This window comes from Zasmidium cellare (assembly GCF_010093935.1).
Source record: "Zasmidium cellare ATCC 36951 unplaced genomic scaffold M409scaffold_6, whole genome shotgun sequence".
Lineage (NCBI taxonomy): Eukaryota > Fungi > Ascomycota > Dothideomycetes > Mycosphaerellales > Mycosphaerellaceae > Zasmidium > Zasmidium cellare.
The window spans coordinates 240,754-261,146 of record NW_022986950.1 but is presented as its reverse complement, the minus strand read 5'-3'; the positions used below and the strand labels follow the sequence as shown (position 1 = coordinate 261,146).

Here is a 20,393-nt window from a genome sequence, read left to right as displayed (position 1 = left end):
AGTACCAGTCTTTGCTGCTCCAGCGATCTGGATGATGGTGTAGGGTGCGGTCCAGCGCAGCCCACAGACATCCTTCGCATAACCCTGACCATCCGGCATAACTACCTCGGTCGGCACTCCCTCCTCACGAACGCTGTTCGTACCTTTCCAAAGTGAGTAGTGTCCAGTGACTACAATTGACGAGATGGACGAGAGATCTGGCTTGAAGCTTTATGCGTCAGACGGAAAACATGTTTATGCTCCACAAACTTGTCCAGAAGACAATGCCGAATCTCTAGCCAAGTTCTTCCAGTGCTTCTAGGATCAGCCGAATACAAACTCCATCCATTTCTGGAAGAACTTCAATTTGGCAAAGCCAAACTCAGGGATTCGGCCATCGACGGAATCGCTCGTCCATTCAAATGCTGCTTGAATGAACGAACACGGCGTGTAACGAGGCACTACGAGTAACCCTCGGGCAGCATTGGTTTTACCCGCCCTGTCTACTTCCTAGTTCTGCTGTTGTTCTGAGAGACACGACGACCGAGTCACGCAAATGCCTACTCAAGCAAAATTCGTTGATGTTTTGTCAGGTTGCGGTGGTTTCGGAGCTACAGGGAGCTTTTGTAGCATGTGCAAGCTGGCCACTAACTTCGATTGCAGATCATCGATCAAGTGGGCCAACAACAGCAGGCAGGCTTCATTCGCTATAGATACTGCATCCGAGCCACCCATATCATCGACGGGTTCGTAGGCTGCACAAAACTGTGACCGCACGGCATACCCACGAACAAAGTATAATTACGTCCTCCTCGGACATATTACCTCTCCCCTAGCCAGAACTCAACTGCGCAATTTCGAACTTCTCAGCCTCAGAGCTTGATTACAACCTTCTTCGCAGAAACACCTTTCTTATTCACCTCCAACCCTTCCTGAACATACTCCAAACCAATCCCCACAACCATGGGCTCGGGAGCAGGCACAAATTTCTTCTCCGCCAGCGCTCGAGGGAGAAAGTCTTGATAGATCATTGGTCCCAGCTCATTCCACGCCGGATCAGAACCCCAGATGAACTTCATCGAGACCCCATTCTGCTTAGCCTTGAGCATCGAACAGACGCCGCGGTAAGTCATCGTCGCACCGAACGGTACCATTCCTGGAAGAGAGCTTGGGAAGCCACCCTCAGGTAAAGTGACGCTGGCTTGAGCGATGAATCTCCGACCTTTGCACTTTCCAAGGATGGATATGCAGGCTTCCGTGGAGTAGTCTCCGATTGCGAAGGCTCCAGCGACGGTGTGTGATTGCAGGGTTTTGACGATGTCGGCTACGACGGTGGGGCTTTTGTAATCGAACACTTCGGACGCTCCGAGTTGGCGCAGTAAGGCGTGATTACTCGGCGAGGCGGTCGAGATGACTTTGTAGCCTGCGGCTCGAGCTAGTTGGATTGCGTTGCATCCCACGCTACTAGAGCCTCCCCATATCAGAACTGTCTTGCCCGTGGGTTTGGGGTCCAGTGTCGGAGCTTGGAGCGCAAGGAAGTCTTTGTCAAAGAGCCCACAGGAGGCCGTAGAGAGTCCAAGAGGGAGAACACAAGCTTGTTCATATGAAATCGTGTCCGGAATGGGAGAGCTCACCACCTCGCGGAGCACTGTATACGTCTGGAATGCGCCTTCACTGGACTTATTACTCCGACGATCCATGCCCACCGCTTGGCCCGTAGCGCGATCGCCAATCTTGAACCGATTGACGTTGGAGCCCACTTCGACAACCTCTCCAGCAGCGTCGGAGCCCATGATGAAGGGAAGCTTAATCCAGCCGAATGCAAACCCGCCTGCGTCTCGCTTGAAATGATCCAGTGGGTTGACTGCCACGGCTGCATTTTTGATGACAATTTCGCCTTCTCCAGGAGGTGTGTATGTAGCTTCTCCGACTTCCAGAGGCGCTTTGCCTTTCCGCAGCCATGCCGCCTTTGCTGGCAGTGTCTTCGACATTCTGTTTATGTGGAGATGGTATTCGCAAAGGAAACAAAAAAACGAAGAAAAGACTTCTTAAATCAACACGACAAAAACAATTCTACGTCAGTGACATGGAGCTGAGGGAGTCTCGCAATAGAGTCTCGAAAGGGAAAGGCTGGTGGGATGAAGCTATACTCCAGTACAGCCCTAAAATCCTGCGGCCGCACTGCATGTCAGGCTACACAACGCAGCCTCGGTGTTTTTCCGAACCTTATCCATTCATCCAGTATCCACAGGGGTCGTTCATGTGTAGAGCCGAGAGGACCGCATTCAAGTCTCACCACTCCCGAGTTTCCCAGTCGCCGTAGTAGTTGCCGATAAGACGCATTCATATAATCGCAATCTCGACCTTTGAGTCTTCTCGTAATCCGGGAAACAAGTACATTAAGTCGTCACCTCTTCCACCTGATGCGTATACATGTTGTAGTTCCCGAGCATCAGGTTCATCTGTGAAGAAACCAACTCTTCGGTAGCCGTAAGTTCCCTCGTCTGTTCTAGTAAGCACCAGACCATGATCCCATATTGTGTCGACATGGCTGTTCTCGTGGCTCGTCGATGTGCGCTCGATGTCGGTGCGGTATTCACGCCGCACCAAGAAACAGTAAAGATTTTGGTCGTGTTGAGTGGCCTGGTCTAATCGGCAGACAGCGGCGTTTCGAGTCTTTTCTTCCGGGTACTCGAATGGATCGAGGAATATGACAGAAGCACCACTGCGCTTCGCCTTTGTGCATCGTTTTACGCAGCGTCGCAAACGCCCACGCAGCCGCACGACGTCAGACAAGTCATCTTGTTTCTGCCTTTTGCTGAAGTCTCCAGTCATGCTTGCGGTGAAGTCAGTCGCTTTTGGCGGTTCGACCACATCTGCTGACATCGAATCCACCAAGCGATGCTCTTCGCCGATCTCGCCCTTGTGCAGGGTGTTGCTGCAGAAGATTTTGCAGTCTCTGAGGTTAACCCAGGACCATGATGGTGCAATGTCAAGGTTCCGCGTAGTGTCGTTTGACACAGTGTCCACTGACCAGAGCAACTCATCCAAAAGGAACGCAAGCCAGAGCCCGTAGGAAGCTTGTATCTCGAACTTGTGTTCCAGAGATCTGGCCAGACCAACCATCGCCACCAGTCGATCCTTCTCAAACGACAGATTGGTGTCGAAATATCGTTCCAAAACAACGCCCCATAGCTCCCGAAAGCGAAAAGACACCATAGGGTCCGTAAGATCAGAGTCTAGCTCATTGATTGCCACATACGTATTCTTCAGAGCATTCTGAGCGTGGAGGCCATCATCTAATGCTCCATGTTTTGCCGCGACTTTGGGATAGTACTCGCAACCAAGGCCACCGCGGCATTCCCAATGCAGACCGTTGGATCCAAAATAGAGAGATCGTGGTGACAGTAGACGTTCTTGAAAGCACCACCCTCGAGCATCGAGTGCAAAGAAGCCAGGAATATTTTTGCCATATTCGCAGAAAACACGGCCCTCGACATATGTTCGGTAGCAATGCGAGTCGCCAAAATACAATGGACAATCCATCCACGGCAGAGGATTTCGTTCCTTCAGGAAGTGCTCTGTCGTATCACGAGCAGCCGCCGCAACGAGAGTCACGAGCGACCCGGCATAGACGTCTTCCATTCGAGCAGCTTCTTGCTTGAAATCGCCGTCTTCGCCCTGGACTATGCACATTGCGTCGATCCAGAGATATCGAATCGCTAAAGCGCGGCATACAATGATCGCATCTTGGGCTACCATGGTCAGCGATGAGACAGGGAGGCCGCTTTCGAAGTTGCTGTAATTGGAACGAAGAAGCATCAGTTGTGGCACCTGGCCCCAGCAATAGCTCAGGGCTGCATAATTGGCACGTGGGCTGGCTGCGCCGGGCACCAATTTGATCATGTCGCCATCGCCGCTGATTTCTAACAGTCGGGTTGGTTTCCGCAAGCCAGGACGTGGCCGGCAAGACTCATGTCGAGTTATGCACGCAGCAAGCCAGGCTTTGACAAGTTGCATGTGCTCATACGAGTGGGTCCAAGCAGAGAGCCTTGTCCGAGCGATGTCCAGGAACTTAGACTGAGGTTTAGGCGTTTCATATTCAAGCTCACCTTCCAGATTGTGCATAAGGTGGGCAAGAGCCGCGATTTCTAGAGGTTCCGAACCATCGGCTTTTGTCGTTCCGACGCATATGTTGAAAGCTTTCCAAGGATGCTTCGAATACTTTGGAGTTTCTTGGAGATACGTAATCAGCACACGGTTAGAAGGAATGAGATTTGTGGTCTTCGTCTTCTCAATGATCGCATCGACTCCTGTAGATTCGTTACGCTCCTCGAGATTGACGAGCAAAATCGAGCACAAGTGGCATTGAAACTCCTGTGCCCCTTGGATCAGCTTCCTGATGTCGTCGAAATGCGAGTAGAACCTTTGCCCGTTCTCTGTTGCATCGTCGAGGTCACTCTGAAGGTTCAAGACGAAACGTCTGCACCATCTGCATAACGTATGTGGCACCACCGTTCTGTTCGCACTCGAGGTCGGTGGCACTTCCATTGCGACGTGAACCTAGAGTTGTGAACTGACACGGCTCGGGACGAAGAAGGTTCCGGTAGATGCTCCGTGCACCACGCTAAGCTCTGTTAGGCACAGCTCATCCTCCCTCACTTTCACTTCTGGCTGCTCCTTTCCAAACACTCGAACGTGGGCATAAGAAGATCCAGTATATGACAGCCAGCTTGAGGGAGAGAAGAAATGATTACTGTTACAGTATGAAACTCAAGCGTAAGTATGGCTCTTGATGCCTATCTTCTACTTCGCCACAAAGATGTGGCCACGCCTTATCGACATGCGTCATTCCAACCTCGTGCATCAGCAGCTGCAGCTCTGCCTAACGTATGCCTAACACTATAGGCCTCACTTTCGACGTGCTGCATGTGTGCGCTACCTGTGCTACTGAAGCTTCGCTGGCGTTCCAGCTGCACCTATCACATCGACTGTTTGTTCAGTGATTGCTATCTCGACTTCAGCTGGCCCCACAGTCTCACCGGTTTGTCTTTACGACTCCTTTGCCTTGCTTCGCCCAGTCGAGGCTCAGGCATCTGCCAGCCCCAGATCAAAGGTACAAAAGTGAGAGCATACCACAAATAATAGCAGCACTTCATCTTCCAGTCTCAGCGGAAATCATCTCGACCATGGCTCCGGAACAAGACGAGGCCGTCACGGCCGGACGACTACCGCTGCACTTCACTGCTGGTGATTTAGCAAACACGTTGACGGAGGCCAATCGAGCGATGGGCGACGAAGGTGGCAACGACGATGCGAGAAGTGTTCGGTCTCAGGACGAGAACAGCAGCGCCATCGACGACGATGACGACGGACCTCTCGGAGAGACAGCTGCATCCATCGAAATCTACCGCCAGCGACGACGCTCATGGAGCAAGGATAAGCCTCGCCGCAGGTCAAAGCTGCGCATCCCAAAAGACAAGGCCATAGTTGTTCGCTGGCAAGAAGACGAAGAAACGAGTTCCTGGAATATGCACTCCATCACGATCCAGAGCCCGTACATTCGACAGGTTCTTCACAAAGTCTTCGAAGACTATGCAGGTGTGAGCACTGAACTGAAGGATCTCACTTTCCGAGCACCTTTCCACGAGTTCTTCTTCCGGTGGCAGAAGTTCCAAAACTTGTTGCGTGAAGAACAGGACGAGAAGGTCAAGGAGCATTGCGAAGTCCTTGTTGAAGCCTTGAAGGACCAACTCAAGCCTCATCTGGACCGTACCGCCGATCTTCGCAAACATGGACTGGTTAGCTTCGACTATCTTTGGGCTCTGTACGAACCAGGTTGCGAAGTCTACGCCAAGACCGACGAAGGAGAGCGGCTGTACATTGTGAATGACTCCTACGTCACAAAGCAGAACAATGCCGAAGTTCATATCGTGCTGTGCCGATTCATCGAGTTTGATGGCGACAAGCTTGGTTTCGACACGGCAAGACGTAAGATCAGCCCGTTCAAGGGCGTAAAAGCTGTCACCGACCTGCCACTCTACCCAAGCAAGGCACATCCCGATCTCGACGGCGTTCGCGAACGACTCGAGCGGCGAGGCCGCAAGTTCCTGGAGCACTGTGGTGTCCGCTACAAGCAATACTCGGGCTTCTTCTTGACCTATGATGGCAGCATCTTCGGGCCCAAGAAGCAGCATATTGGTACAGGCAGAATAGTCATTGACGTTCAATCATTCGCACAGGAGAATTACAGCGATTCGCCAACGGATCTGGACCCTTTGAGCAACGCCGTACGAGCAAGATCCCGCAGCAGCAGCGTCACCTCGTACGACAGCAGACGCTATCGTAGGCGCTGGTCGAGTCCAGGAGGTAGAAGCGATGATGATGACGACGAGAAGTCTCCCGAGGTTGAGCTTGACGATGAGCTCCTTGTCTACTGCAGTCCTATGGTTCGTGGCTTCAATCTTTCTAACAAGAAATGGGGTGCGTATACCATTGCTGGAGGTAACCAACCCATTACTAACAACAATCATCAGCTGGTTTCTTCGTCGACTCAATTCATGAGATCGAATGGAGCGTGCACGCTTTCGACAAGTTGCTACTCCGTCAACAGTACAAGAAGATGATTTTGGCTTTCGTGAAGAGCCATCTCAGCTCTGTCGACGACTTCGACGATGTCATCAAAGGCAAAGGTAAGCTCGGCGCAACTTACTGTGTTTCCCTATCATGCTAACAAATACCAAGGCCAGGGTTTCATCATGCTGCTCTGTGGCGATCCTGGAGTCGGCAAGACGCTTACCGCCGAATCAGTGGCCGAAGAAATGAAGCAACCACTCTACGCCATGACGGCCGGTGAGTTAGGCAGCACTACTGACGACGTAGAGACTTCCCTCCAGAGGGTGCTCAATCTCTGCGCCAAGTGGCACGCAGTGCTTCTGATGGACGAGTGCGACGTCTTCCTCGAGCAACGCTCAGCCACCGATCTTGAACGTAACAAGCTGGTGTCAGGTAGGAATTGACCTCGACGTCTTCTTTAGTGAGTATGCTGATAGCAAGTTAGTGTTCCTCCGCCTGCTGGAGTATTATAAGGGCGTGATGCTCCTCACCACGAATCGCGCGTCCGCCGTGGATCCCGCGTTCCTTTCTCGCATCCACCTCTCCATCAACTACCCCAACCTGGACGGCAAGGCACGAAAACAGATCTGGCAGACGTTCGTTCAGCAACAGGCCAACGACCAGGTGAATGCTCAGCCGATCACCGACTCCCAATTGGACACTCTCGCCGAATTGAACTTCAACGGCCGAGAGATCAAGAATATCGCGAGGTCAGCTCGTCTCCTTGCCGCGCAGGACAATGTGCCCCTTGGCTATGAGCATCTGCAGACGGTGCTTGATGTCAAGACGGATGCTGATGCTGCACGGATCGCTTGAACCGCGTGGTAGTACGAAGTGGAGAACTGTAAAGACTCACAAGACTACGATACAAGACACGACAATCTCCATACATAGACTGCGGAGTTGACTAATTGAACAGTTTGGCGAAAGTCCTTGATTGATGAATAACGAACAGCAATCGGACTTCGTGACTTGATGCGTCAATCTCACCCCTGTCTGCAAGACGGACTCGTCAGGCGCGACTCTGACCTTCCCCAGCGGTGCGGGGTGAGTGACGCCGAGGAGCTTGTGCTTGTGCTATAGCAACAACCTCGCGTGGACAAAACACTCTTAAATACGCCCGAGAACTCTATTTCGATACAAAAAATCGAGAATCCAGAATTTGACCTTGATACTTCGCCAAAGAAACAGAAAAGAAAGACGATAGAAGAAGAACTTTTTATCCTCCCCAGCTTTACTCCCCTCAATCTCCCATCTCCTACAACAAACAATGTCCCAATTCCACATCCACGACACAGACCTCGCCCCCCTCAAAGACAGAACCGTCCTCCTCACCGGCGGCTCCTCAGGCATCGGCCTCGCCACAACCCAAGTCCTCCTCTCCGCCGGCGCCTACGTCGTCGTCGGAGACACGAACCCCTGCCCCATCACCCACGCCCGCCTAACCTTCAAGCCCACCAACGTAACCATCTGGCGCGACCTCCTCGACCTCTTCGCACTCGCCCAAGAAAGACACGCCCGGATCGACCACGTCTTCGCGAACGCGGGGATTTCGGGACGCACGAACTATCTCGACGAGGTGTTTGACGAGGGCACGGGGGAATTGAAGGAGCCGACGAGGGCGGTTTATGAGATTAATCTGATGGGGATGATTAATACGTCGTATCTGGCGCTGCATTATATGCGGCGGCAAGATCCTCCGGGGGGAAGTATTGTTTGCACGGCGTCGGGGTCGTCGTTTCAGCGTTTTGGCGTGAGTGATTATACGACTACTAAACATGGCGTGCTTGGCTGGATGCGTGGCGTGGTGCCTAACCTTCTCTCTGAGAACATCCCCGTGAGGATAAACTGCATCGGCCCCTCTTGGACAATCACAGGTCTGGTTCCGCAGGATCTCGTGGATAAGGCGGGGGTCGAGTGGCAGCCGGCGGAGGCTGTGGGTAGGCAGGTGGCGTATTTGATGAGCGATGGGGCGAGGAATGGGCAGTTTATTTATTCGAGCGGAGGGAGGAATTATGAGATTGAGGAGAGTGTGCTTTTGCCGGCGGCGAGGAAGGCTTGTGGGGTCGCGGAGGTGCAGGTTAATGAGCAGGAGGCTTTTGAGAAGCTGAAGCAGTTGGCTAATGAGATTGGCTTCAATGAGGGACAGAAGGCGAGTGCTTCGTAGTGGTCGAGGAGTGTGGAGAAGGGATTGCGTAAAGTCTTCGATTCTTGTTTTGCATGTTCAGCAACTCTTGCCCAGCCACAACGCCTTCGCTAAAAGATTCTCATATCAACATGTTCTTAAGGAGTGACATCGTCTTACTGACCTGGTCTCCTAAGCTTTCACCTTCTCCATCATGCCAACTCCACTCCTGATAACGCCCACGAGCCCTCCGGTCTGTACACTCTCACTACCTCCTCCACTGAGACGGTATTCGATATCGGCCAGTCCTTCGAGCCACGCTACTCGTGTTTGAGCGGGTACATCGATCTCGGTTAGCTGTTCGCCCATTGCTGTGAGAATGTCCGCCAATGCCAACCCCTTCTGCTTCTTCAAAGTGTTGATTGTACTCAGACACGAGCCCACATTCTGCGTCGTGAGCAAAGTCTGCACGATTGTTGAGATGTCCTCTGGGTGCGGGGCCGCGATGCAATCATAGATCGTCTCCTGGGTAATCAGGTCTCGCTGTATGTCTTTGCTGTCCTTCACCTTCTCGCCTGGTACATGCAATGGTGTTGACGATGCATGACATGCCTGCAAGACGTTCAACGCTCGTCGCATGTCGCCTTTACTCAGCGTCACCAAGCTATCCACAGCCTCCGGCGCGATATTGACATTCTCTTCTGCAATGACCCTGTCCACTAGCTGTCTGATGTCCGCATCTTTCAATGGCGAGAATCGAAATCTTGTACATCTTGAGAGTAGCGCAGGGCTCAGCTTGTGTGTGTAATTGGCAATGATACAGAACCGGGTATTTGCCGTGTATCTCTCCATAATCCTTCGCAGTGCCATCTGTGCCGTGCTCGTCATCGCATCTGCCTCATCCAGGATGATGAGTTTGAAATTGCCAATGCTATCCTGCTGCGCGCTCTTGTCGAAGGAACCAGCGAAGATCTGTTTGGTGGAGGAGAAAGTCTTGATCTGCTCGCGCACCACATCGATGCCTCGATCGTCTGAGGCATTGAGCTCCAGCACCATCTGCCGCATGTTCTTGTTGCCGTATATCCTCCTCGCTAAAGCTAGGACTGTGGAAGTTTTGCCGGTACCGGGAGGTCCGTAGAGCAGCAGATGGGGTAGACGATTCGAGTCGACAAACTTGTTGATTGTCGCGAGGATATCATGATGACCGCTGACATCAGAGAGGGAGGTAGGACGGTACTTTTCCACCCAGGGCAGGTTGTCCTCGAGTTCCACGGGGAGGTTTGCTGCGCTACGCTTGCCTTTCGAGTCGGTGTTGTTGGAGGAGAATTGTATGTCGTTGGAAGACTTGGGGACATCGACGTCCATCTCATCGTTATCTTCGTAGTCTGACATGATGGCGGTGGTCGGTGTTCTTGTCTCTGCTGGTGGTGATGTGGGACGGAGTTGGAGAACGCGTCTCAAGCGCGTCAAGAGCTAAATTGGAAAAGTTCGTGCCTCAGGCATCAACAGCAGTGAAACTTGCTTCTCCGGTGGCCATCGTTTCTTATCAACAGTCTCCCAATTCAACCTCACCTCTTCATCTTCACTACTCTTCCTCCATATCTTCGACATATTCGTCCTCCAATTTGCTCTCTATACCATTGTCTTCACCATCCCAACCTCCGCCATCCAAATGGTGATGTTCCAAAGACCGTTCAATACCTGAACCAAGGCCTCGAAGCCATTACGTACAACTTACGATCCCCGCCCGCACATGACCCTTCTTTACGCCGCCTGAAGTCTGACGTTTCCGGTCGACCAGTTTTCTGGACAATTCTCGCAGATTGAATATTCGACCGCGTCAGGGCTAAGAACTGGGAGAATAGACGGAAATGAGGCCAGAAGTGAGAGGTTGTTCTGCGCCCATACCCTGCGAGTTGGTGGCAGCATAGTCCCTCGAGAGGAGAGGAAAGTTCAATATGAAAATGGACGACCGGCAAACACTCGGCATGGCCCTCCGAGGAGACGTTCTCTACAAGAGCACGTCACCTGCGTTGTAGTCCGTAAGAAGAGCGGTGGTGACATACAACTGTCGGTAGGAGGGAGGTAAGGAACAAAGCATTCCAATTGTCTCTTTCGCCCGCTACACATCCGGGTCCCACTTCTTCACTCTCAGTCAGAACCTCAACTTTGTGCGCTTCTGAGTTACACTCGTGGCAACTTCGATAGCGCCAATTCACAGCAGAACGCAAACGAAGATGGAGCAAGGCGTCCTCGAGCAACTGCTCGATTTCGATGTCGACCGCTACCTAAACCCATGGATCCCTCATAACCGACTCTACATCCTGCCGAAACCGATCTCGCGCTGGCTCGGATACCGCTCAGAACCTGCCAAAGAACCATATCAAGTCCTCCAGTGGCCCATCACATTCGCCGCCACAGTTGCAGGACTATGTCTCGTGGGAGGAATCGGCAACTACGCACCTGGCATCACGACATGGCATCCGCCTGTAGTCATCGCATCTCTGGGCGCCAGCGCAGTGCTCGACTTCAACACGATCAAATCACCACTCTCGCAGCCGCGGAACTCAGTGATCGGCAATACATTGGCTGCGATTTGCGGCGTGTGTATTGCGAAACTCTTCCAGCTCAACTCGAACTTCAACAACATCCAATGGGTCTCGGGAGCCGTTGGCTGTGCGCTGGCATCGTGGGTGATGAGCTTGACGAATACGATTCATCCTCCAGGCGGCGCAACGGCAGTCCTCGCTTCGACGGAGATGCATGTTATAGCCATGGGATGGCGATATATCCCTATCGTGCTGCTGGATAGTGTGCTCATGGTCTGTGTTGCGCTCATCTTCAACAACATCTTGAGGCAGTACCCCATGTACTGGTGGTCACCGAACAACACGGGTCGCAAATTGAAGCAGGAACGGCGTGAGGCGAAGGAGGATAAAGTTGCAGAGGAGAAGCGGGTTGAAGAAGGAAAAAGACCAGCGAAGCCGATATCAGACACGAGCAGGTATGTGTCCAACTACACTTGTGATGCGTTGTCTGTATACTGACTTCTTCAGTGATCGAACCCTTCGCCGAGAGTTGAGCAACCGCGTCGACTTCGTCGATGGTATCGAGGATGTACGCATCCGTCCATATAAGATTCAGCTTCCACATCACGTTGAGCTGAGCGATGAGGAGATCATGGTGGTAGAGAGGATTCAAGAACGACTCAGGACGCATGGCGAGGTTGGATTGTAACAACCACGAGCACTTCTTCTTCTTCTTCTCCTCGTCACCTTGTGAGCGTTCAAGCGGAGCATCAAATGAGGCATTATGAAGCATATTCAGCATCGAGACTTTGCACGTCTGCTATAATGCGGGAATTGTGTAAACGAGTCAAAAGACATTCATGGCCGCTTTTGCAAGTGGTGGTGTATCGGCATTCTTCAGGTCGTGTTGAGTCCGACCAAACTCCCCTTCCGCAATCATCATCTTCTCGTGAAACATCTTCAACTCACTTCGACATCAGCCTTCCTAAGCCGCAGCCAAGCTCTCGCGATGCTTCAAATAATCCTTCCTGTATGGGTTCTCGTCCGTCTCCTCGCCTCGGTTCAGCGGAGTCCACTTGGGGTCCTCCTTGAACAGGCGCATCGCCTTGGTATACTACCACACACAAGTCAGCATCCCCTCACCCTCCCCAAAATATCCTCACCAAACTCACATTCTTCTCGTCCGTCGTAAACCGATGATAAATCCCCGCCGGCATAATCATCAAATCACCCTTCTCCAGCCGAATCCTCACCCAATCATCCCCCTCACTCCTCACATCGAAATACCCGCCTCCATCCAGAATATACCGGATCTCCTCATCTTCGTGCAGGTGCTCGTGGAAGAAGTTTTTGACTTTCTCTTCGTAGTTGGGGAGCGTGGTGGGGCTGATTTCGATCTCGTCGCGGTTTTTGTAGGCGCGCGATTCGGCGATGGCGTTGACGCTCGAGAGGTCGCTGGGGAAGTGGTAGTGCAGGATGCCGAGTTTGGAGAGGTATTCGGGCGAGACGGTGCGGCCGGAGTCGTGGGCGAGGCGTTGGTCGCCCTGGTGAGAGGTTAGCTGTTGGAACTCGGACATAGGTTGTGGCGGGTGGGAATCGGCGTACGGGGAGATTGTCAAACCAGTATGCCTTCATCTTGACAGTCGTTGTGCTCTGCGGTGATGCCGTTGTCGCGAGAAGAAGCTTAACGGCGACTGCTAAGTAATATATGGGCTCTGCTTCGCAGCAAACTTTGGGGACCCAGCGGGCACGTCATTCCTGCCCCGCATTGGAGCATGTGATTGGTCCGTGTGCGCGGCGAGACTTTCCCTCGCAAGTGAATGTAGAGGAACTTTGTCAGCTTCGTTAAACCTCGTCCAGGCATTGCTGCGATCGTGGCTGAGATGATCGCGGTGGGAGGCGGCTTGAAGGGGTGAATGCTGGGTGGTGGGGAGATGGGATTGGTGTGTGGATGAGGTGCCAACAGGATCCTTCTCAGAAAGCAGCGATGACGTTTGAGAACGGCGGGAGTGAATGTTCGAATGCTGGATGCTGGGATTCTTGGAGGAAGAACAGTGTCTGCTGGACCGCATTAATAAGTAAGTCACTCGCTCCTGAGCATATATAGAGGTCTACTGAGACTTGCTGCACTGTCCCTTGAGCCTATACATTGGCGGATCCGAGAGACGCCCGAGCAACGCTTTGATAAGGTCCAAAAAATTGACTTATATCTTTTGGCAAAGACAAGTCGTATTGCGAGTCCAATCCAACCCTGACCTATTCACCAGACGAGGCAGATGAGAGGGTCGACAATGTCTCCATCGAGCTTGACATCTTTCCACCGCTCTAACTCCGTGATGGCTTCCTCTCGAGCAAAGCGAGCAATGGCAACACTTTCAAATCGAACGGAGAAGATCAAATTCAACTGCATATCCGGCTTGCGACATGCACGCAAAACGACTCCACATGTATTAACTCCGTGCCCTTGACAATATTTTGCATTGCGGGATGGTCGCTCAATCCGGTAGCAAATCTCTCATTGGATCCCTGGTCGTTTTGCTAGGACCGAAAGAGTAACAAGTCTCCCATTGGTTGAGGTGGAGACTTGGGAGTGACCTCACCTGTGGTGAAGATGTATATATTGACGCATGGTTGAGGTGTTGGGAATTTCTGGGAGCATCAAATCGGCCTTCCAGTGTTTCAAGAGTCCAGTCTCAACATTCGACAAAAAAACCAATTATTTCTCCCACGATCGAGGACTTTGCAATGGCTGCAACGACTCACCCAAACTTCAACGCCAAAACCGAAGGCAAAGAAGTGACTGAAGCCTTCAAAGATGTAGTCGCTGGCAAGACGATCATGGTGACGGGCGTCAATACTGGTGGAATTGGGTTCTCGACCTCGCAAGCCCTGGTATGTCCACTAGATATTCGTTAGCATCGCACGTCTCTCATTCGCATGACCTTGCAGGCATCGCAGTCTCCAAAGCACATCATCATCACCGGCCGCAGTCCCGACAAGCTGCAAGCATCCATCGACGCCCTCAAGGCAGACTACCCAAACGTAGATTATCGCTCTCTGCAGGTCGACCTTTCCAGCCAGGCCTCAGTTCGCAAGGCCGCAGAAGAACTCCTGTCGTGGAAGGATATTCCTACCCTCGATATCGTGATCAACAGTGCGGGCGTCATGGGCGTGGCAGAGCGAACGTTTACCGAAGACGGCATCGAAATGCACTTCGGCACAAATGTGGTTGGGCACTTTCTCTTGACGAACCTCATCATGCCCAAGCTCATCGCCGCATCGAAGAAGAACCCAAAAGGCGCAACTCGAATCGTCAACGTGAGCTCCCAGTCGCCAGAAGTCTCAAGCATCCGCTGGAGCGACATGAGTTTCGACAAGAAGAACAAAGACCTCCCCACCTCAGAACAGCCCAACTACGAGTATCTGAAAGGATGGGGCTACACCGGCATGGAAGACGTCGCCTACGTCCCCGTCGACGCGTACCACCGCAGCAAAGTCGGCAACATCCTCTTCGGCATCGGCCTAAACAAACGCCTCTTCGCGCAGCATGGCATCTTCAGCACCGGCGTGCACCCGGGCGTGATCTTCACCGAACTCGGTCGCAATTTCAGCGAGGACACCATGAAGTCCATCCTGGATATGATGGAGAGCGGGAGGTTTGTGCCTAAGACGCTGGGCGCGGGCGCGTCGAATAGCTTGACGGCGGCGTTGGATCCGAAGCTTGCGCAGGTTGTGGGCGAGAGGAAGGATGGGAAGGACAATTGGGGCGCGTATATGGTGGATTGTCAGATTAGTGGGAATGCGAATCCGCCGGCGGTGTCGAGTGATGAGGCGGAGAAGTTGTGGAAGTATTGTGAGGGGGTAGTGGGTGAGACGTTTGGGTGGTGAGGGGGGGCGACGGCAGCAGTATGCGACGGGGACGGTGACGGTGACGTGAGGGGTCGGTGGCAGTGAGTTGTGATGGCAATACTTCGGCGGGGACGTGTTTAGCTATATATTTAATTTGTAAGTAATCATCTCATCCAATCGCTTGAAGCAGGCAAAGTTAATTGAGGTCGAAGCTCTTCGAAAGGGCGTGGCGGTTAATGGCGTAGCGCGGCGAGCGGTTGGATATTAATTTGCTTTTTGCACACTCTTTTCAAGGGCCCGGGTTCGAATCCCCTTGGTCGACCGAATAATATTTTTGTTTTGGTTGCCAATATTCTACTTTTGACGGTTAAATTTCGATGGTATTTTTTGGACACGCGAGACGGGGCATTAGAGCGATAGATCGATTGTTAATTCAATGAGGAGTGTATCTAATGGGAAGCGGGACAGAATCGGCGTTTGATGTACGGAAAAAGCCGTGCCTTCCTAATACGGAAGGAGCAACAAGATGCACAATAGGACATCCCCGAGTGTTAATTGAGGACAATAAGTTTATGATGTTCTCAATAGCAGGGATGTATGGAGATCTATGGAGATATTGTGTGGAAAAGTGAAGTTGAAACTGAGTACTGTTGTTGCTATAGTGACTGTATGTGGTTGCTATTGTGACGCGTCGTATTGTCAAACGCTTCCCAAAACTTCATAAGCCCGGCTCGTCACAAGCCAACCATCACTTTTACACTCGCATCGCTCGTCTTCACATGCTAAGAACGCCCTTTCACAAGCAAATTTTAATCATCACAAGCAAATCACAAGACAGCGCCCAACAATCGCTCACTCGCAATGGCCGACCCACTCTCCGCCGCTGCCGCCGCCTCCCTCGCCCAAGCCGCCATCGAGCACAAGAAGCATGTGCTCTGCGACGTCGTCGCCGAGCACGTGCGCAGCGGCGAGCCCGTCACGGGCTACTCTCACTTTTGGCCGGTCGTCGCGCAGACCCTGAAGGAGCGCCACGGCATCAGCGACAGCTACTCCTCCACTAGGAAGGAGTACATGGGACTGCGCGCCTGGGCCGTCGCCAATCGGTACGTCTAGCATGTGAATATCAGGCGCGAATGTGGAGCTGACATGTGATTCTAGCACGGGCAAGGACGGCGATGAACGCAAGTTCATCAAGAGATCTCTCCGTCGCGCGGCTCGGCAGCAAGCTGCCGTTACCCGGGATGGTGGCGTGGTGGGAGAGGAGGGAGAGGGAGATGATGAGGAGAACGAGGACGGAGGTGAGGGAGGTGAAGGCCCCTCAGCCTTCCACGCGAACCTGGCGCTGCGTCAGGCTGGTCCGGCGCAGCAGCAGCAGCAGCAGCAGTCTCCTCCACCAGCAGGTGAAAACATCACCTTCTCGTAAGTTCCCCCATCCATCCCCAACACCCACCGATCGATCAAGCTAACGATACAACCCCCAGGCTCCCAGTCCGCCCCAAGGAGACGTGAGAACACGGCGCGTTTTGATAGTGAAAAGAAATTTCACTACTGCTTTGCCCACCTCCGGGAGAGGCGCATTCTCCTCTGCTACTCTGACGTTTCTATCTCTAACATTTGCGCTACGCCTGCGCGGTGGATTTCTTTTATCTTCAGGCCTGCCTGGGTGAGGAGGTGTTCCCATTCGCTTTTGGTGCGCTCTTTGCCGCAGACGTCCGCCTGTACGCAGAAGTTAGCAACTTCTCTTGAACAGATCACCCCCTGATCTCCGTTGTTCTCAAACTGCTGATATATTTATTCAACAGCATAATCGGCCATCAAATGCCGGGGATGAACGCGCAAAACCAGAGCGCAAAGTAAAGCAAGTCGAGTATGCTCACCGCACGGTCATCCCAACAATCTCACGGACATCCAAGCGCAGATACATCGTCCAAGTAGCACAATCGAGCACCCATTCTCGAGGATGAACGCGCAAAACAGAGCGCAGGGCATACCAGCAAAGAATGCTCACCGCAAGGTTATCCCGCGAACTTGATCCTTTCCCCCAGCGGTGATACAACTCCTGAGCAGCATAATCGATCATCGAAGGCTGGGGATAGATATCCCACCAAAAAAGAAAAGTCTCCAACTCACCAACATCCACAAATCCTGACACGCATCCGCCAACCTCGCCCCCTGATCCGGCAACACCCAATCCGCAACCAAGACCCTCGAATACCCCTTCCTCATAGCCCCCCTCACATGCCCCAAAATCTCCAAACAAGGCCCGTCCGTCCAATCGTGCAAAATCGCGGAGAGGAAATAGAACGCCGCGCCGTGGACGGGTTGAGGCGCGAACATATCGTGGGCTTGGAACTCGATCCCGGTCGTTTGCGTTTCCTGTTGCTCTTGTTGGGAAGAAGCGTGGGCGACGACATGCGGAAGATCCTGCACGATGGCGCGGCCGGGAATGGAAGGGAATTTCTGCTGGATCAGGCGGGTTTGGTGGCCCATGCCGCCGCCTATGTCGACGAGGAAGACGTCTTGCGGGGAGAGGTTTAGGGCGGCGGTTTCGGTGGAGAAGGGAAAACACTCGGCGGGGAGGCCGCGGGCGGTGTGCGAGACTGTCATGCCACGGTTGAAGGCTTCGGCGAGGAGAGGTTCGGCTGAGAGGCGTTTCCAGAAGGGCGCGCCGAAGGTGAAGGCGTGGGGGCCGGTGCCTTGGGTGGTGGGTTCGGTGAAGGAGGTGTTGGTTAGGTAGAGGGGGAGTTTGGAGAGGATTGCTGTGACGGTGTCGGTGCTGTGGGTGTGGCAGCTTAGCTTGGATGAGGGGATGAGGGAGGTGTAGGGAGGACGTACCTGTGGTTGAACATGTCTACTATGCCGGGCTGAAGGAGTGTGTTCATAACATCCGTGGATGCGTAGGTCTGGAAGCCTCCTTCGCGAGCGATTTTGCTGGCGGTTAAGACTCTCATGATACGAACTGTCTTCCGTGTCAATGGCCATGTTATACGCCAGACAGAGACGATGAGACTCACCAACGACACTCTTGTCACCACCACACCTCTCCACCAACTCATCTGCAGTAGTGCTTTCTCTCTCTTTCAACACATCCGTCCAGCCTCCTGCAATCGCCACTCTCAATGCAGCAGACACACATGGTCCCTCCAGGATGACCCTCACGGCAATGTCAATGGGCAGTTGACAGGCATTCGTCATGTCCATGGCAGCGGTGGAGAGCTCATAACGATCTTCTTGTGTCGCGAAGCCACTTTTGATATACCCCTGCGCCAGAGCCTGAGCGGTCTGGATGGCTTGGAGGACTTCTTGCTTGGAGGTGAGTTTACTGCCCATTGTCACAGACTGATCAAGGTTGAAATGATTGGTAATAAGAGTCTCGTCGCCTAGGTGTGAAAAAAAGCAAGAGAGCTTGCGGTTGCGAATGTGGTTCACTGCCCTCTTTTGTGTTGCAGGGCCAGCCGCTACAGCTTTTGCCAGACCGGGATATTGCTCAAGAAAGGCTGAAGTTGAGAAGCGCAGCTTGGTCATCCTGGAACCATACGGTGCCAAAAGGGCTCATCCTGCAACGTCAGTGTTTGAGGGTCTACACGAGTTATAGGACAAGCAGACTGCAGTTAGATGCAGTATATACTCGCAGTGGACGAAGGCTTCGAGTGGATAGAGGAACGGTAATCGGACTTAAGGGCAGACGAATTCGTTGATTTCCGTACCTGAAGCGGACATTTGGAAGAAGTGTGGGCCTCTACGAGTCTTTGACACTGGCGAGTAGCCTGAGAGAGGCAAGGTGAAATGTTGTCCCGCCTCAAAGATGAAATCATCGACAACTTTTGCGAGCGGCCAGGTCGATAAACTGGATCAGGGCCAATTACCATTGCGCACGACCTTACTCTTGGACGATTTCTAGGAGCTCGTTGATTGATAGTCGGCATCGCTTCACCGAAGCGCACGATGAGCAATATCCTTGCGGTACTGCATTCCTTCGAACTTGATCCCCTGGACGCCCTTGTATGCATTGTCAACCGCGTCTCGAAGCGTGCTGCCGGTCGCGGTTGCAGCAATGACCCGTCCACCGCTCGTCACCAAGTTGCCATCCTTGATCGATGTGCCAGCATGGAAGTAGTACAGTCCAGCATCTTCGTGAGCATCCTCGACTTGCATTGGAGTGCCTTTGGGGTAGGAACCAGGGTAGCCACCAGCCGCGACCACCACGGTGCAAGCGCTCTGAGCTGCAATGTCCATTGACTTGGATGAGAGGGTACCTTCGGTGCATGCTACCATCAGCTCGGCAAGATCTGACTTGAGAAGGGTGAGGCAAGACTGGGATTCGGGATCGCCGAAGCGGACGTTGTACTCCAGCACTTTCGGGCCATTCTTCGTCAGCATGAAGCCGGTGAAGAGACAGCCAACGAAGGTCATGCCCTCATCACGCATGCCCTTGATGGTGGGTTGAAGTGCAGTCCTCTCAATCTCGTTGAGAATGTCCTTGGTAGCAACCGGTGCTGGCGCATACGTGCCCATGCCACCAGTGTTTGGCCCCGTGTCGCCGTCGCCTATCCGCTTGTGGTCTTGTGCCGGGGGTAGCGACAGAATAGCTTTGCCATCTGAGAGCGACAAGATGCTGATCTCGTCACCCTCAAGAAACTCCTCAATGACGACGCTGTTGCCAGCCGCACCGAATTCCTTGTCCAGCATGATGTCCTTCAGAGCCTTCTCCGCCTCTTGCTTGGTCTGTGGTATGATGACACCCTTGCCCGCAGCCAGACCATCCGCTTTGATCACCACTGAATAGTCAATCTGATCGAGATGGGCCCTCGCAGAATCATAGCTGGTGAAGTTCTCGTATCGTGCCGTGGGAATGTTGTGCTTCTTCATGAAGTCTTTGGAGAACGTCTTGCTACCTTCCATGCGTGCAGCCGCCTCGCTTGGACCGAAAACACGAACATCTGGCAAGTTCTTCTTGAAGTAATCGGTGACACCAGCAACGAGGGGTGCTTCTGGGCCTGGAACGACGAAGTTGAGGTTGTTCGATCTGGCATATTGGACGAGTGCGGGAAAGTCTTCCGCCGAGACTGAGGCAATGTTCTTGCATTTGGGAACACTATCAGACAGTCAGCTTGTATCGTGTGCGACTTGAAGGGCACTGTTGACCTCTGCTAGTGGAACCTACCCAGCCGTGCCTCCATTGCCGGGTACTACGTGAATCTCCTCGACGCGGCTGCTCTGGGCGAGCTTCCAGGCGAGGGTGTGCTCACGGCCGCCATTGCCAATGAGTAAGATCCGTAGCTTGTCCGCCATGTTGT

General features: G+C 53.0%; 11 protein-coding genes across 11 annotated transcripts; 5 read left to right on the top strand and 6 right to left on the bottom strand.

Moving 5' to 3' along the window:
- Positions 1-851: 851 nt before the first annotated feature.
- On the bottom strand, positions 852-1,970 carry M409DRAFT_18806 (uncharacterized protein; the record flags this gene model as incomplete). The annotated part of the gene is made up of 1 exon (XM_033804656.1): positions 852-1,970. The coding sequence occupies one exon, from the start codon at positions 1,968-1,970 to the stop codon at positions 852-854; it is 1,119 nt and encodes a 372-aa protein (XP_033671722.1).
- Positions 1,971-2,322: 352 nt separating this feature from the next.
- Positions 2,323-4,530, bottom strand: M409DRAFT_18805 (uncharacterized protein; the record flags this gene model as incomplete). The annotated part of the gene is made up of 1 exon (XM_033804655.1): positions 2,323-4,530. One exon carries the CDS (start codon positions 4,528-4,530, stop codon positions 2,323-2,325), a length of 2,208 nt encoding a protein of 735 aa, XP_033671721.1.
- A 638-nt stretch (positions 4,531-5,168) lies between these two features.
- On the top strand, positions 5,169-7,410 carry M409DRAFT_63881 (uncharacterized protein; the record flags this gene model as incomplete). The annotated part of the gene is made up of 6 exons (XM_033815814.1): positions 5,169-5,301; positions 5,470-6,269; positions 6,405-6,462; positions 6,516-6,671; positions 6,724-6,987; positions 7,040-7,410. 6 exons carry the CDS (start codon positions 5,169-5,171, stop codon positions 7,408-7,410), a joined length of 1,782 nt encoding a protein of 593 aa, XP_033671720.1.
- A 454-nt stretch (positions 7,411-7,864) lies between these two features.
- Positions 7,865-8,761, top strand: M409DRAFT_18803 (uncharacterized protein; the record flags this gene model as incomplete). Its single annotated transcript, XM_033804654.1, has 1 exon — positions 7,865-8,761. The coding sequence occupies one exon, from the start codon at positions 7,865-7,867 to the stop codon at positions 8,759-8,761; it is 897 nt and encodes a 298-aa protein (XP_033671719.1).
- A 150-nt stretch (positions 8,762-8,911) lies between these two features.
- M409DRAFT_18802 (uncharacterized protein) lies at positions 8,912-10,111 on the bottom strand (the record flags this gene model as incomplete). Its single annotated transcript, XM_033804653.1, has 1 exon — positions 8,912-10,111. One exon carries the CDS (start codon positions 10,109-10,111, stop codon positions 8,912-8,914), a length of 1,200 nt encoding a protein of 399 aa, XP_033671718.1.
- An 845-nt stretch (positions 10,112-10,956) lies between these two features.
- Positions 10,957-11,956, top strand: M409DRAFT_18801 (uncharacterized protein; the record flags this gene model as incomplete). Its single annotated transcript, XM_033804652.1, has 2 exons — positions 10,957-11,723; positions 11,776-11,956. 2 exons carry the CDS (start codon positions 10,957-10,959, stop codon positions 11,954-11,956), a joined length of 948 nt encoding a protein of 315 aa, XP_033671717.1.
- Positions 11,957-12,232: 276 nt separating this feature from the next.
- On the bottom strand, positions 12,233-12,882 carry M409DRAFT_18800 (uncharacterized protein; the record flags this gene model as incomplete). The annotated part of the gene is made up of 3 exons (XM_033804651.1): positions 12,233-12,361; positions 12,420-12,791; positions 12,853-12,882. The coding sequence occupies 3 exons, from the start codon at positions 12,880-12,882 to the stop codon at positions 12,233-12,235; spliced, it is 531 nt and encodes a 176-aa protein (XP_033671716.1).
- A 1,110-nt stretch (positions 12,883-13,992) lies between these two features.
- M409DRAFT_63876 (uncharacterized protein) lies at positions 13,993-15,135 on the top strand (the record flags this gene model as incomplete). Its single annotated transcript, XM_033815813.1, has 2 exons — positions 13,993-14,139; positions 14,197-15,135. 2 exons carry the CDS (start codon positions 13,993-13,995, stop codon positions 15,133-15,135), a joined length of 1,086 nt encoding a protein of 361 aa, XP_033671715.1.
- An 822-nt stretch (positions 15,136-15,957) lies between these two features.
- On the top strand, positions 15,958-16,605 carry M409DRAFT_18798 (uncharacterized protein; the record flags this gene model as incomplete). Its single annotated transcript, XM_033804650.1, has 3 exons — positions 15,958-16,199; positions 16,255-16,515; positions 16,578-16,605. 3 exons carry the CDS (start codon positions 15,958-15,960, stop codon positions 16,603-16,605), a joined length of 531 nt encoding a protein of 176 aa, XP_033671714.1.
- A 78-nt stretch (positions 16,606-16,683) lies between these two features.
- Positions 16,684-18,426, bottom strand: M409DRAFT_18797 (uncharacterized protein; the record flags this gene model as incomplete). Its single annotated transcript, XM_033804649.1, has 4 exons — positions 16,684-16,812; positions 17,227-17,872; positions 17,932-18,055; positions 18,111-18,426. 4 exons carry the CDS (start codon positions 18,424-18,426, stop codon positions 16,684-16,686), a joined length of 1,215 nt encoding a protein of 404 aa, XP_033671713.1.
- A 600-nt stretch (positions 18,427-19,026) lies between these two features.
- M409DRAFT_51077 (uncharacterized protein) lies at positions 19,027-20,388 on the bottom strand (the record flags this gene model as incomplete). Its single annotated transcript, XM_033811710.1, has 2 exons — positions 19,027-20,191; positions 20,261-20,388. 2 exons carry the CDS (start codon positions 20,386-20,388, stop codon positions 19,027-19,029), a joined length of 1,293 nt encoding a protein of 430 aa, XP_033671712.1.
- Between the last annotated feature and the right edge of the window lie 5 nt (positions 20,389-20,393).